Consider the following 16,559-nt stretch of genomic DNA (forward strand, 5'->3'; position numbering starts at 1 on the left):
AACCCCTATATTTTGCTTTAATGTAAAAATATGAATTGTTGTTATAGATGAGAATATATGCTTATGCTCCACTTCTGACCTATAGTAAAATTTTTCTAAAGCCAAGTTTTTATTGTTAAACAAAATTTTTAAAGAAAGAAATATTTTTAAAGTTTCTTATTAATTTTTCCTTTGGTGTAAGATTCCAAAGGAATGAAAAGATATTTTTTTGGAGATCATTAAAATAAGCAATGAATTAGTTGATCATATTTTTAAAATGAAGGGAAAGAATAACAAAGTAATTAAAAAAAAGAAGATATTCACAAAGAATGGAGAAATAAAAACTTGTCAGAAAATATATCCAATTATATGGCAGCAAAATTGAAAATGTAAGCTATACAGATGCATTTTTCAAAAATATGTAATACCCAGGTTAACAAAAGAGGAAATATAGAATGTATAAACAATGTGATCTCAGAGAAATTGAGTAAGCCATGAATAAATTTCTCCCCCCCCAATAATCCAGATGCATGTATAAAAAAATTCTATCAAATATTTAAAGAAAAAATAAACATAAACCATTCACAAAAATAGAACATTTGGCACCTTTGTTCTTTATTTTGCCATATGGCCCTTATGAGCTCATGGTTATGGTCCTGCACAGGAGTAAACCCCTTGGACTGTGGGAAGTTTCTCTGACTTTAGCCAAGGTCACGAGAGCAAATTGTTGTTTATGTGGGGGGGAAAGGTTCAGTAAATCTGCCAATTTAGTGATAGGGGTAAGCAAACTCTTTTCCTCACCTCTTTCCCCATTCTCTTACCTCTCCTTCATTCCCTCAACTAGTTAAAATACTCGAAGATTTTACAATATAACTGGAGTGTAAACAACAGATAAAAAAAGTTTTATCTTCTAATAACTCCCCTAGAACTCTTGAGAAATGAGGAAAATTGATGAAATACCAGTGACATATCAAGGGATGGAACTCCACTGTATAAAAAGCCCTATCTTTGCTACTGCTTCCTTCTCTCCTCACCCCACTCCCTACTTAGATAACAGATTTTTTACCCATTTGCTCAGAAAATTAATGGCTACCAAAGAATTTGCAGAATTCTGTCTTCAGCTTTTCTAAGGCTTCAATTAGCCTTAAGTATAATAAATCTAAAATCTAAGTGTTTTGCAGGAGTTTCCTTTTTCCTTGCCTACCTTGGATAAAATTTTACCATAAAAATCAATCTTTTGGAGAGATGTTTACCACCAAATGTAGGAAGTAAAATGGAGAGAACTTTTCATTTAAGAAGGAATCTCCTGAGTTAGTCTTTAGATGCCAAAGCATGCCACACACAAACACCCCCCGCCCCATGTATGCTCAGGCCAGCAAGCCATTTCCACTTACTAGAATTGACTCTAACACAAGCTGGAAATATTTGTTTGAACTGATGCATATGAAGAAAGCAGAACTAAAAGAATAATGTTCACAGTAACCATAATGTTGTAATCGAAAACAACACTTAAATTCAGATGAAATGTAATGACTGTTCCTGGTTCCAGAGGCCTACAATGAAACACTTTAGCATCTCAGAAGAGAATTTTGCATGCATTCTGTATTTCTTTTGCTTACCTGTTTTTCTTGGATAAGAGGATTATTTATAGGGATGGTAAGGGAATAATCATTAAGAAATAATAGTGGTGTTAAAGCAAAAAGCAGCGATGTAACATTTTTTTTTTCAAATGTTCACAAAATATACATTCCTTTCTGGAAAATGTAGTGTTGACATGATAACATTTACTTTGTTTGTTTGTTTGTTTTTTCTTAATGGGAACAGAATATATTACTTATTTCACTGATGGTATTACGAGATAATGCCAGAAGAGATTTGATATTGGAGAAATCTTAAGGTTATGAAAAGTAAAGTAGGGGGAGATAGAATGTTAAATGAAAATGTCACAATTAAACATTGATCTTTAAGAGGAAAGTTTATTTGTTTTGCTTTCAGGCTATTGCACATTATGAGCAATCAGCTGACTATTATAAAGGAGAAGAATCAAACAGGCAAGTTTTCTTTTAAAAATTAACAATTCATTTTTGATGCATGTCCCAAAACTGACAGATGCTCAGGTTTTGGTCAGTTTTATAAATTGAAATAAACATTTTCTTAGGAAAAATCACTTTTGCTTATTTCTTTTTGGAATGTTATCTATTTTTAACTCTATGATTCTTGATTTTCAGTTCAGCCAACAAGTGTCTTCTGAAGGTGGCGGCATATGCTGCTCAACTAGAACAGTACCAGAAAGCAATTGAGATCTATGAGCAGGTTAGTCCATTTAATAGGCATCACTTTACACTATAAACCTTTTTCGATCATTTTAAAATTAATTGTAGGTTCTTACACTTAGAGAATGCTTATTGATTTACATGAAATTTCATTGATTATTTTCTATAATTATAATTGTAATTTGCTAAAAATCAATGATATTGGTTTCTGTGTCTAGTAATATTTCTTCATACTAGACTAGGGAGCAAAGGTTACCTGGCTGGAAAGTTTTCAAAACTTAATATAGGCCATTGTCATTAGATTTTGTGATTTTGGGCAAGTCACTTAATCTTTATGGGACTCTTATTTCCTCATTTGTGAAATGAATTAGGTTTCTGAAGTTCTTTCCTGCTGTAGAGTTATGATCCTATTAATGTTGTATATTTGTTAATGTAAAACATAGACACATTTTTTTCACTTGCATGGGTTATGGTAGTATCAACATTACTAACCCAACAATTTCTGTTACTAGGTTGGGGCAAATACTATGGACAATCCTTTGTTGAAGTACAGTGCAAAAGATTACTTCTTTAAAGCAGCTCTTTGTCACTTCATAGTTGATGAATTGAATGCTAAGGTTGGTAGTTTTAAAGGGACATTTTTCTAATATGTTATAACAACTGAAACAAACTTTTGCAATTGTCAACCTTGTTAATATCATTGTTGTTATTAGTGTAGGTAATCTTTATTCCTGTGAACAAATTACAAATAAAAAGCTACTAAAATTGAATTTCATAAGTTATCCCATTTTAGTCTTGACTATTAAAAAATAAAGCAAGGTTTTATTATGTCCAAACCAGGACTTTAGTAGAGAACAAGAAGGAGCTAGAATAGATCCCTGCCTCATGAATCCTGATCAGGATCCATAACTGCTTAAACATAATGTTTGAATTTTGTAGAGAGTGAAAAATGGGGGCAAGTTGAAGAGGGGAATCAGTAAGAAATAGAAGGAATTGGTTGAGAACAGAGTATCAGAAGAACAATTTTAGACAAGTTTGTACCAGCTCAGATTTGGGAAGCAAAAGTAAATAAGCTACATGAGAAGTATCCCTGTCTTCTAAACCCACATACCACTCTAAATTAAGTTCATTTTGATCATGTACTGCAGAGATGTACTCTCAAGTGGAACAAGAACCGGATTAAAAAGTAATTGGGAAAGGTTTAACAAAATAAAAATACAGTATAACATTGTAAAATACAGTGTAATATCAGTAGTGTTAATTTGTGGTTTTCTAAGTCAACATGAAGCCCACAGAGTTCTGTTCTATTTGAGTTTGATGCCACTACTGTACTGTGAGAAGGAAGCTTTTGTGTTTTCTCTTTTCACAGTCAAAGCCAAAAGAGTAGAGAAGGACAAATGTTGCAGCAAGGCAGTTCCACTTCAGTTTTATATGTCTAAGAAAGGAGAGCAAAAATGATTTAGCTTGAGAACTTCCAAGTTAACTTTGTATTAGCTCACATTTCATCCTTCTTGCAGGACTTTTTATTTTTGTATGTTTTCATTGTAAAAGAAAAACAAATAAAAGGTTTTGTGATGTTTCTTAAATGTTTATGTAAAGAGTGAAAAATGTTATTAATGGTATTAAATTTTATAGTAAAATGAAAATTTTCATGACTGAAGCATAAAATAGTCTTTCTATTTTAGCTTGCTCTCGAAAAATATGAAGAAATGTTTCCAGCGTTTACTGATTCAAGGGAATGCAAATTATTAAAAGTAAGTAAAATTGGTACTATTACAATAATAATAGCTGGCCTCATATATCACTTTAAGGAATTCAAAGCACTTTATTTCATTTGATCCTCAAAGCAACCCTATAATCATTCTAGATACTTAATATCTATTATTATTTTACAGATGAGGTATCAGGCTCAAGGATATTAAGTGATTTGCCCAGAATTACATAGCTTGTAATTGTTGAGGCTGAGATTTGAACTCAGGTTTTGTCTGAGTCTGAGTTTAGAATTCTCTTTACTGTAGTATATCCTTGCCAAGTAAATAACCTCTAAGATGTGTTGCATGATGCATACTTTGGAAGATATACATTTTCTTTTTGAGATAGCACGTACATTGATTTAGTGTCAGATGGCTCTAACTTGTAGAGAGTGGAATTCTCTGGATTATTAAGAGACCTAGCATTTTGCTACTTTCATAGTCTTTTTTGCTGGCCATAATGTAGTGAAGCAAAAACATCATAGACTCCTAAGACATTAGAAAATGAAAATACTAGAAACAAGATTATAGTCGAATATTGACCCAAGTGGATTTTTTGGGGGTTTTTTTGGTGAGGCAGTTGGAGTTATGTGGCTTGCCTAGGGTCACACAGCTAGTATCAAGTGTCTGAGGCTGGATTTGAAGTCAGGTCCTCCTGATTCCAAAGCTGGAGCTCTATCCACTGTGCCACCTAGCTACCCCCAAATGTTTGTTTGTTTTTTGCAGATTTACTGAAAAACTATTTTCAGATTTATGGAGATGTTGACATTTTCTGAAAGTAATTCAGAAATGGCAAGTAGCATTAAGTAGTTTAGATACTCCAACTGAAGAAACAAAGCTGTATCTTTATGATTTGATCACAAAGACAGGAGTTTTAGGCTGCCATATATAGAATGTTGGCATATATAAAATCTCTTAAGAAGCAACCTCTAAGATTACTTAGTACTGTCCTTTCATTTCATAGATGAAAGAATGAGCCCCAGAAAGGTTGCCCAAGGTTACTGGGCAAGCACCAGCCTAGAACCCAAATCTCCTACTTTTCTACTCTGGGATAACACCGTACTTTTTGTCCATATTTTTATGTTGTCAGAAACTGCTAGAAGCTCATGAGGAACAGAACAGTGAAGCTTATACTGAAGCGGTAAGTGGCATGTGGCTTTTTACATTTACATAACTGTAATAGAGTTTTCAAAGATTTGACTTGCAGTATTTTTTTTTCATGTTTCCAGGTTATAAATGTGTCCATGTTTTCCCAAACAGCATTCTCAGAGTATGTGTATTATATGTACCAAATGTGATATTAGTAGAAAAAGCCAGTTAGGTTCTATGGAACCTAATGTCATATTTATGGCATGGAAATGACCCATGGTTCTTTAGGGTGATGCTAACAGAGTGTAACAGTCTGGTTTTACCAAAGTTCTACCAACCTAAAAAGGCTTAAAATACAGTCTTAGTGCCAGACTAGGTCTGCTTTTTGAAGACAGCCTGACTTAAAAGGGAGAGGCTCTTCACCACTAGGGTAACTTCTAGGTGATGAATTCTTTGACCATGGCAACCCATGAAAATTGAAGAAAAAAATTGTACTTAGTCTTTTTTAACCCCTTTCTATTTTTGCAGTAAAAATGGCAGAATGGCAAAGAATGCTAAGAAAAACACAGTTTTTAGTATCTTTATAAATATTAACCTGAGTGTTGCTACTCTAACTTATGATTCTTACCCAGTAACTGGCCAGTGAATGTACTGCCAAAGGAATTGAATCATGTCAGTGCTGATATTCTTGCTATAAATGAAATTGAGAGATATAAGGAAGTTTCAGCTAAACGGAAAAATGTTCCCCAAGTTCTTAACAAGGTATTTAAAGAAATTGGTAGCATTGGTTTTACTGTGTTTCTAAAAGGACCAGAAAACATCATTTCATTTGACATTTGCTCATCTCTCATTGAAGTGCTCATAATGAGGAGCAAAAAAACCACCATGATAATAATTACAGCTTATATACTATCTACTGGAGAGGATGAGGATGTAGAGAAATTCCATGAAGAGCTTGATAACACCATCCAAATTAAATCCACATATTCTTTAACACTTGATGTCTTCAATGCAAAGGTGGATAGAAGGGAGGACAATGAAAATTAAGTCGAAAGCTGTTACTTGGGGTTCAAGAAGCCTTACATCTGTTTATCATGAGTACCTTCTTCAAAAGGAGAGCTGGCACAAAAATCATCAATATTCCCTTATACTATTAATTTTTAAAAGGAAGAAATGAGATAGAAAAATACCATTCAAAATAGCTACAAAATTTATAGCATATCTAGGGGTTAATTAATGAAGACATACTTATAAACATATAAATATAAGTACAAAACACTCTACTGAAATAAGGAAGATTTAAGTCATTGTGGAGATAGTAATTTTTTATGGTTGGATCATGTCATTGTAATAAAAATGATACTAAATTAATTTATAACGTTAGTGGTATAACAGACTATTACCAAGTGTTACTTTATGGGTCTAGACAAAATAATAGCTAAACTCATTTAGAGGAACAAAAGGCAAAAAATCATTTTTTTAAAGCTATGAAGGGGATCTGACATTACTACTGTAAAGCAATAGTCATCAGAACTATATGGTACTAGTCAGAAAATAGAGCAGCAGATTAGTGGAAGAGACTAGTTAAGAAAAACCTGGAAACCAGGTTTTTTAGCGTTCAGTAAACCTATGAGAAACTAATAGGAAAAGGATTTCCTATTTGACAAGAACTACTGGGACAACTGGAAAGCATTTTGGCATAAAATAGCTTTAGACTAGCAAGTTATATCATATACCAAAGTAAATCCCAAATGAATAAGAAAATAACTTTGGCTAAGAGGAAAATCTATAAACCAATCAAAGGATGGAAAAGAAAAGGCAAAATAAAGAGTTTTGATTATATAAAATGAAAATCCTTCTGTATGAACAAAAAAGTACAATTAAAATAAAAATATTTAGTACCCCCCCCATACATTCAGGGCCACTTGAATTGTTAACCCCAGGTTTAAAGTACATCCTGGGTCCTCCAAAACAATTCTTGAACTCCCACTAGTGTGTTTGTTTTTTCTACACTTAAAGAACACAATTAGTTAGAAGCAGGGGCATTTAATGAAATAATAGTAAAAAAAAGTTGCAGCATCACATTCTTCACTCATCCCCTACCAGGGCATATTCTTCCATGATTGCACACGCCATAAGTAGGAAGAATTAACATGTATAGCAATTACACAGAAACACCTATAGAGAGGGGCAGATGGATCACTGATGTTTCTTGGTAACATCTGTAGGTCCCCACTAATTTTGTGCCTTTGTTTCCTTGGTCTTATGGTGGCTGTTCAGTTGATCAGTCTCTGCTGGTCTCCTGTTCCATTGTTTTCCTACCTATTTTGGTGACTGGTAGCTACTGTCACTTAATTTGGGGGTATTGTTTTTCTTCCCTCTAGCTAGCTTCTGGGCTTCTCTCTTCAGGGCCTCCTGCCCACTAACTCTAGCCTGCTAGGATTTAACAGATAGAGCCTTACCCAGAGAAGGCCAGGCAGAATGCCACTTTAAGATTGTCTTTTTCAACCCTATGTCTAGGTAGATATTTCAGCTCTCGGTTAGAATTAAAGATCTGACCTAGGGTTAGATTCCTTTCTTTCAAAACAAAAAGTAAGCCAAAAAGGTAGGGCCATTTTTCTCTATTACCTAACTCATTTATAACATCATAGATTACTGGATCATAAATCTAGAGCTGAAAAGGATTTTAAACCCTCTAGTCCAACCCACTCATTTTAGAGATAAGGAAATTGAAGCAGCATCAGGAACTTTAACAGTTCCTGCTTTTATTCTTCATGTATGTCAGCAGCAAAGCCCCATTGCTTTGGTGCAATGTTTTGACCAATTTCACTGCCTCCCAAAAAGAAAAGAAGCTGTCAATTAGGGAGTAAAACCTCTACCTCAAATGTCTATGATAAAAGTATGATGTGTATATATATATATATATGTATATATATGTGTGTGTGTGTGTGTGTGTGTGTGTGTGTATATATATATATGTGTGTGTGTGTATAGGGAATAGACCTAGATATGTAACTGAGAGCCATTCCCCAATAAGCAAGGGTTCTGAGAACATGAATAGTTAGCAAAAGTTTAAGTTATTGTTAACCATATGAAAAATGCTCCAAATCACTAAAAATAAAAAGAAATGTAAATGTATCAATCAGGAAACATTTATTGAGCACCTACTATACTAAGTTCTGGGGATACAAAGACAAAAACAAAACAGTGCTTCCAAGGAGCTCACATTCTTTTGGGGGAAATAACACATGCATAAATATATTAAAAAATACATGAAAATACACACAATCAGATAGGGACCAAACCTGTAATTTCATTGATATAAGGATCTCTTGAATAAGCGAACTCCCTCTACTAATACAAGTCAACACCCTCTCTGGAACTTAGAGTCTTAGAGTTGCCTAGAAAACTGAGACATTAAATGATGTGCCTTGGGTCACACAACCAGTATATTGTTAGAGGTGGAATTTTAAGCCAGGTCTTCCTGGCTCAGAGGCCAGACCTCTATGCATTATGTTGGAGGTTCCCCTCCAAACAAAATAAATACAGGGTAAATCTGGGGGAATGCTGGTGCTACAAATAGGAAAACCAGAAAAGATTTCCCATGGAAGGTGATGCTTAAACAAAGTTTTTTAAAAATACAAAAAATGAATTCTAAATCAGAACAATTCTTGAGTTTTCACCTCATGTCTACCAAATTGGCAAAGACATTATGTCAGAAATGTTTATTGTCTTTACTGTCTCTGGCGCTCTAATACACTGTTGTTGGAGTCAGTTTAGAAAATAATTTGGAATTTTGTGGGGAAACTATTAAATGGTTCATATCCTTTGACCCAATAATAGCAAGACTGGGAACTCTTCTAAGGAAGTTAGTGACAGAAAATATCTGGCATATAGTGTGTGTTGAATAAATGTTCGTTGATTGAAGGAAAAGACCCATATCTATATCTGTATATTTATATCTATATGTATATATATAATGTATATCCAGATATTCATCGTAGTACTTTTTGTAGTAGCAAAATAAACTCAAGGAAAGGAACGCTCTCGAATTGCAGAGTAGCTGAACAGATTCTGTCATGTGAATACGATGAAATATTATCTTGTCTTAATATATGAATATTACGAATTCAAAAAAGCATGGGGAGATGTGTATGAACTAAGGGAGAGTAAGAAACCAAAACTAGGAGAATGATATCAGAATTCAGAGTAAATATAATGCCCAATCTTGGCTCATGGGATGATGGTGAGACATACTTCCCTTGTCTTAGAAGAGAGGTAGTGGACGAGAGGTGTGAAGTATTGTGGATTGTAATCAACATCATTTGATATGCCCCTGTTGACTATATTATGGATTCATCAACTATTCTGTTAAGCTAGAAAACAAATAGATTTCATCAAATATTAGAGTGTTTTGTAATACTCTGATCACCCCGAGATAATTAGCATGTACTTCTATGTTTCAGTAATTCAAAACCCCTCAATTTTATTTCTTAAGTGATCCCTTCACCAAAAAATTGCAAGTTTACCTTGCTTTGGTAAATGGCTTCTGTGACCAAAAATATTTAAAACTTGGTCTCAACAATTCTGATTTGCCTCTCTAAAATTCATAGGCTGGTCTTCAGATTGCAGGAATAGTCTGCTGTCAGATCCATACACAAAAGCCTTTCCAGTGTAGTGGGATCTACCAGAATATGCTTTCTGCAGTGTTAGTCTTCAAACAACTCGGAGCCACCTTCATGACATGAAGAGGAATGGGAATAGGGACACATTATAAGGCTTTTTATGAAGCCAAGACCAGTTGTCAGAAATGTACCCTTTTTTCCTTTTTAATGGCAGAATGCATTTTATGATTTATTTGATCCATCCTTAGAAGGATTTATGATCCTAGTCTAAAAATGCCTATTCATTTTGTGTGATTCTCGTATCCTCCACTGGAGGTCCACTCACTGTACTGAAGACCTTCTCCTAGATCTGTTGCTATTGGGTGGGTATTAGTGGAACATATAATTTTGTATCTGTGAGCCTTTGTTCTTACTATTTGATAGCACCACTTCCTTTTCCAGTCATAGTTCCAAAAATCTTAGTTCAATTTTAAGCTATTAAAATACAAGAAACCATGTATTTCTTTGCTTTTGGATTCATTGATAGTAAGAATGTGACTATTGATATGTTTCAGTTCTTCCATTAGTATGTCCACTTATTGATCATTAGATGTTGGATCTCACATTTGGAATACCAGTATTTAAGTTAATGTTTATAGACAATCTAAAATAGGTAACACCCTCTAAATAAATAAATTAGAACCCTCTGTACCAGTTTAGCTGCTATCATTGTGGAAGTAGAAGGAGCCAAACAGGACGGAGGTTTATTTTTTGCTTTTATTTAATAGATTATCTATTCAGAGAGTTCATCACTTAATGGGTAGCCTCTAGTGACTTGCTTTTTCATTAAGACTGTACCTGAAACTTTCTAGCATGGTAGAACTTGACAGAGATGGCACTCTTCTAGCATGGCATTTGAGAACCTCATCTGTCTGGTTCTTTTGCAAATGCATTCCTTGTGGACGCTTCTCCAAATGGATAGATTAAGTACACTATGTATTAAAATGCTTTATAGAATGTATATCTTATGTCTTCATTTTTATTTTCATCAATCTAATTTTTTCTTTTATCTCTCATAAACTAGGTTAAAGAATTTGACTCAATATCTCGCCTGGATCAGTGGCTTACTACTATGTTACTTCGTATCAAAAAGTCAATTCAAGGGGATGGAGAAGTGGATGGTGACCTGAAGTGAATTGCCTATAATCTTTGTGGCATGCAGCCTAACTCCTATTTATATATATGTTAATGGCCAGTGACCATTACGGGATACCCCATTTCCCATTAATGGCTTCATTTTTGTTGCATATAAACCAGATGACTGCATATTGTTTAACATCCCTGTGTCTATGTTATGATGAAGTGGATGAATAAGGGTCCTCTAATGTTGTTTGTATGTGATGTGGAAATAGTATATATTTGTCAGATTTCTAAGATCTCTGGAAAAAGATACTTCATGAAATAATATATTTTTCATTCATCTTCAGTGTTTAAAGAACCCAGGTTTTATTTTTGCTTGATGTTTCTGTATGGTGCCTTAGGCTTTAGCACCAACTTAATCATGTAAATATATGCTTTGTGCATATGGAATACACATATTAGCATTTTAATCTGTACTAGCTTTAAACATGTGTATGTAATGGACAGTTGTTGGGAATGAGTTTATCCTTTCGTTTTTAGTTATTACAAAACTATCTTACTGGTGCTAGTGATTAGCTCCTTTGCTTTGTTTTTTTAATACCCTGTTTATGGGCATAAAAAAAGATTATGTAGTGATCTGGGTCTGTTGGTATTACTTGTTGTCATGAGTATAGGGACAGCCAACAGTTTATTTTTCTCATGCCAGGAAATTAAAATCAGATTCAGTCATCATCACATACACATATACATACACATTGCTGAAAAACATGAGGAACAGAACATGAAGTTGGTCCATGCAAAGATTTTTAGAGACCTTGGCATTGTGGCTAGAGTGCTAAATTTAAAAGTCAGAAAATTTCAGTTCAAACCCAGTTTCTGATACCTATTATTATCTGTGTGACTATGGGCAAGTCACTTAGTAATATGTTTGAGCTTGTTTCCTTACCTATAAAGTGGTGATACTACCTATGGTACCTACCTCACACTGTTGTTGTGAGGCCTTAAATGAGATAATGTATATGAATTATTTTGCAAACTTTTAATTACTATTTAAACATCAGTTATTATTATTATGCCCATGTAACTTTAATAGGTGTTTGAAAATTTGTTACAGCATATTTTTCCTTTTTTTGTTTGAAGTGTTAGAACATTTTTCAAATAATAAAAAAAGTTAGTGCACTGTAGTGACCATGTGATAGACACAGAAAAAAAAATTCACACTCCTACCTGTTATTTGTTGTACAAATTACTATATGTAGATAGTATAATAAGATTTCCATTTCCTCACTGTGTGTACACATAAAGTATATGTGTATTCTATATAAAATGGTTGTTTTATTCGGAAATTTTTCTCATTTTTGACTTATGGTAGAAATTGATTCCATCTCCAGAATCACCAAAAAAAAATAGTTTTTCTGACTTTTTCAATGCCGCTGAACTCTGCTAAGATGTTGTGCTCTTTTCTATACATTTGTGGTATGTCAGGGAAAGGTAGGCTTTTAGGATTGTTGGCAATGAGTTAGATGCATTTATTTGGTTTAATTAATGAGTCGGGTGTTGCTCTTTTTTTCTCATGCTTATCCTTTTGTTTGGGAAGTCAAATAAATTTGCTAGAGGACCATCATGAATCTCTCAGCAGATGATTGCATATTGGAAATGTTTCAATGTTTGAAGCTATTTGGGTTATCTGTATTTTCAAGTCTTCATATACGAATCTATCCTAGCTGTGAGGTTATGAAACAGATGCTGTATGTAGACATAGTAATGTTTCTAGCCTATCACTGTGCTGCTGTTAATATTTCTTAGGCTGAAATGGCCATGTTGAAATTTTTAGATTGCCTGTTTTAAACTATATTTCCCTATTAAAGACATAAATGTTTTGGGTGACAATGGAGCAATCACAAGTACTAATGATGTGGAATTTGAATGTATGGTATGTTGTTTTGTGGACATTCCCAATTTAAAAGATCTCTTTATAATCACTGTTTGTTTTCTTAAAAGTTAACAGAATAATTTTCCTTGGATTAAAATAATGGTATATTTTAGAGACCAAGAAAGACCAAAAAATGGATATTATTGGAGATGTAAGAGCAAATGGAATTGATTATCAATCTTGGTGGTGAACAGGTGACTCTTCTACACATAGCAATACTGAGTTTTTTTACTTTGTATACTTTTTCCTGCCTATTTTTAGCCACTTGGTAATTAAATAAAGAACAAGGTTAGTTGATTTTGCCATGATTTTAGCTTTACGTAATTGTATATAATTTCTGGGCTTTTCATTCTAGTTTGTGTAAGCCTTTAGTCCCCACCTGTAACTGCGTGCATATCACAGGGAATCCATAGCCAGAAAGTCTAGTGGACTGCCCTTTGCAAAATACAGTGGAGAAGAGAAAGTGAGGAAAATAAACCTGATTTGGCAGCTTTTCAAATATTATTTTGGCAGTTCTTTTTCAGTTTTTAGAAAACTAAAAAATGTCATCATAAAATGTCTGTGTAATGATTGTTGAAATTACATGCTCAGAGGCATCAGGAGATTTATTTACAGGTTACTGTGAGAATTTGGTTTAATACCATTTCTGACTTTGGAAAGAAACACTTCTCACTAAATTTATACACTGATTTCATCTGCCTGCTTCTCTTCTGCAAATGTATTTATTGATTGTGATAAATGTAAAGAATGACAATTAGTTTTGTCCCTTTTATACTTCTGAGGTTAGTGAGAAATAGTGAATTGTCCTGACACCTTTAGGTATAATTAAAGGAGACAGTGTGGTAAAGTGGAAAGATCATTAGGTGTGCCGATTTGCTTAAGTTAATTGTACTTTTTTGCTATAGGAGAGGATTGTGTTTTGGTGAAGTAGTGCTAGGAAATACATGGTGTTAAAAAAAATATCAATAAAACTATTTTTTTTTTAAAAAAAAGTATTAGACTGAGAATTGAGGAAGAGGCTTGGGTTGTGCTTTGGTTCATTTATCCAAGAAATAATTATGGGGAGCACCTTCTTTGTGCAATACATTGTGATAGGCACTGTTCTGTAGGACTCTGCCTTTTTTCTCAAGGTAGATAAAATCTGTTGGGGGATGCTTACATTAAATGTAAGGAAAAATGTTATAGTTCTGTGAGAGTGATTCAAAGTTCAGAGATTGACAAGATTCTCTTGGACTGAAGTGATCATGGACGAATGCTTGGAGAATGTGGTATTTGAACTGGAACTTGAAGGATGAGTATGATGTTGGCTGAAGATAATGGAAAAAAAAGGAAGAAGTAAAGGGCACATAATGAGCAATGATAGGGCAGGGCAAGGCAAGTCATATTCAAGAAGTGACAAACAGTCCATTTTGGTTGGATTGTGGAGTATGTGTAGGAGGATAAGAAGAGAGAAGGTTGAAGAGGTAGACTGAGGTCAGACCGTAGAGTGCCCTAAATACCAGACAGAGGCATTTGCACTGTACTCAATAAGCAGTGGGGAGCTATGAAAAGTTTTTGAACTTATTAAAGAATAATGATGAAAGTAGTAATACTTTAGTATTTGTTTGGCAGGGGCTTGTAGAATTGGAAGATAAAGAGACTAGAGTCAGGGATACCTGTTAGGAGGCTGTTATAGTAATCTAGGCTGGTAATACAGATATTGAAAAAGGAGAATGGGATAGGAAGGAAGAAGTCACAACTGGGCTGACCAATGAACCTTGAAGGAACCTTCCAGTTCTAAAATTCTACAAAATATAATTATCAGTTAAATCTCAAATCAGCATTTACTAAGTACCTTCTCTGTGGGCAGAACATTGTAGTATGTGCTGTGGCTATGGCAGATAAGTATAATATGCAATGTTACATGATAAGTACATTGTAGTTGCAAAACAAAATGCTTTGTGAGGTCTGAGAAGGGTGGATTTTTACTCGGGCTATGAAACCAGAAATTTTTTTAGAACACCATAATATAAATTAGAAATTGAAATGGAGCACAACACACTATTTCAAGAAACTACTGTTGCTTTCCTTTGAAATAACTTAAAAAAAAAATGATCTTTCCTCAAACCACATTGGGCTAAAGGCAAGATAACCGAAGAATAAAATCAGGTTTTTGTAATACTCGGTTGTACAGAAAAAATATACTTTTAATCTCAGACAATATACATAAACACTTTTATGTGATGATCTGATAGTATGGTACTTGCCAGAAAATTATCAGGATTGGAGGGCTGTTATTCATTTGCCAGTGTAGTTGACTTTCTTCTCCTTACTTATGGAATTTTATTAAAGGCACTGTGGGCTTCCATTCCTCTTGTGTGCTAACATGCATTTTCTCCAAGCTTCTGTTTTGCAAGATATGGTAAAGATAATTTTAATCACTGATTTTTTTCTTCTAAGTAAGCTCTGTTTATTCTCCTTTATCAACACCCGACACTGTCAGTTCACCACAGACTAATAAGTGACATGACACTTTGTTTTAAGGATTCATGTATGTTAAGGGGTCACTATCACAATCTGTGTTGCAACAAATGTTGTTTCAGTACAGTATCAATGCTTATTAAGAGCTAATAGCTATTTGTAGCCCAGAAGCATAGGAAAATAATTCTTATTGATGGAACGAACTAGCCAAAGGATAAAGATATATATTCATCCAAAAATATAAACAAACAAAACAATCCCAAACTAGAATAGTGAATATAAATTTAATTGCATTGAATTACTATCCCAATATAATGGAATAGTGCCATATTTCTTTCAATAAGCTAAGAAGTTGGATTTTCAAGACTCATAAGATTTTCTTTACAAACAATAGTAATAATTATGGGATTATGTTAAAGTTTTTGTATTTTAGCAAGTCTGACTCTCATTTATGGTAAATATTTTTCCATGGATCAACCAAGTTATTTGAAAAAGCTTACACTTGGTTATTCATGGTCAAAGATGATAGTCACAGGTAAAATTTCTTACAGAAAAGCATTGCTTTTGTGGAAATGTTTTTACAACCTGTCTCTTGATTTCCTTTTTTGTGGTTACTTTTTTATTTATCATATGATATGAAAACAGTATTTTTGCACAATTGTGATATGCATAAATGATCTCTGATAGTATAGCCAACTATATGCACTAGCTTTTGTGGTGTTTAACAGTGCGTTTTCTCTGCTGTTGTGCACATATTTGTCTAAATGTAAAACATGATTTTTGTAGATTTGGCAGTCTAGCATGTCAATTATAATGTAATTACCCTGTGTTATAAATGGTGATAACAGCAGTTTTCATATCTTGTAAAGTACAGAGAATAAAGCTGCTGATATTCCTCCTATCACTTTCTAATAGGTCAGAAAACTTATCATGAAAACCATTTAATAACAACTCTGCCTTAGCAGGAACAGATTGTGTATGTTTTGTGTGAACTTGTATAGTAATAAAGTCAAAATTATGATTAATGTTATGATTAGTATTTTTTACTATTACTTATTAAAAGAGAAAATTTCTTTACCAAACATGATCTACCCATTATGTTGAAAACCTGAAATTATAAGTTAAGGTGCCAAGTTGATCTCTTATAAGGTAGTTAGGTGACTGAGCTTTCAGTGGTAATTTAACATAGCGAAAGTTCTATTATCTAAAATGCTATAACTAATCTAATTGTTTAACTGAGGGTTTACACGGACAGATGTATCTCTAGAATCTTTCTAAAATTTTTCCCTTTTTAGGAAATCATAAGAAACAAAAAATATTTAAAAAAAAA

General features: G+C 33.6%; 1 protein-coding gene across 2 annotated transcripts in view; it reads left to right on the top strand.

The window, feature by feature from the left end:
• LOC114036997 (beta-soluble NSF attachment protein) overlaps positions 1-16,254 on the top strand; it is a 66,714-nt gene extending 50,460 nt beyond the window's left edge. For both annotated transcript variants that reach the window (XM_027853781.1, XM_027853780.1), the window contains 6 exons: positions 1,975-2,030; positions 2,208-2,292; positions 2,765-2,869; positions 3,938-4,006; positions 5,094-5,144; positions 10,781-16,254. In XM_027853781.1, the coding sequence (XP_027709582.1) occupies positions 1,975-2,030; positions 2,208-2,292; positions 2,765-2,869; positions 3,938-4,006; positions 5,094-5,144; positions 10,781-10,891 (477 nt within the window). In that variant the 3' untranslated portion in view covers positions 10,892-16,254. The remainder of the gene's footprint in view (positions 1-1,974; positions 2,031-2,207; positions 2,293-2,764; positions 2,870-3,937; positions 4,007-5,093; positions 5,145-10,780) is intronic.
• The last annotated feature ends 305 nt before the right edge of the window (positions 16,255-16,559 follow it).

Source organism: Vombatus ursinus, unplaced genomic scaffold, assembly GCF_900497805.2.
Source record: "Vombatus ursinus unplaced genomic scaffold, bare-nosed wombat genome assembly UNPS02010219.1, whole genome shotgun sequence".
NCBI lineage: Eukaryota > Metazoa > Chordata > Mammalia > Diprotodontia > Vombatidae > Vombatus > Vombatus ursinus.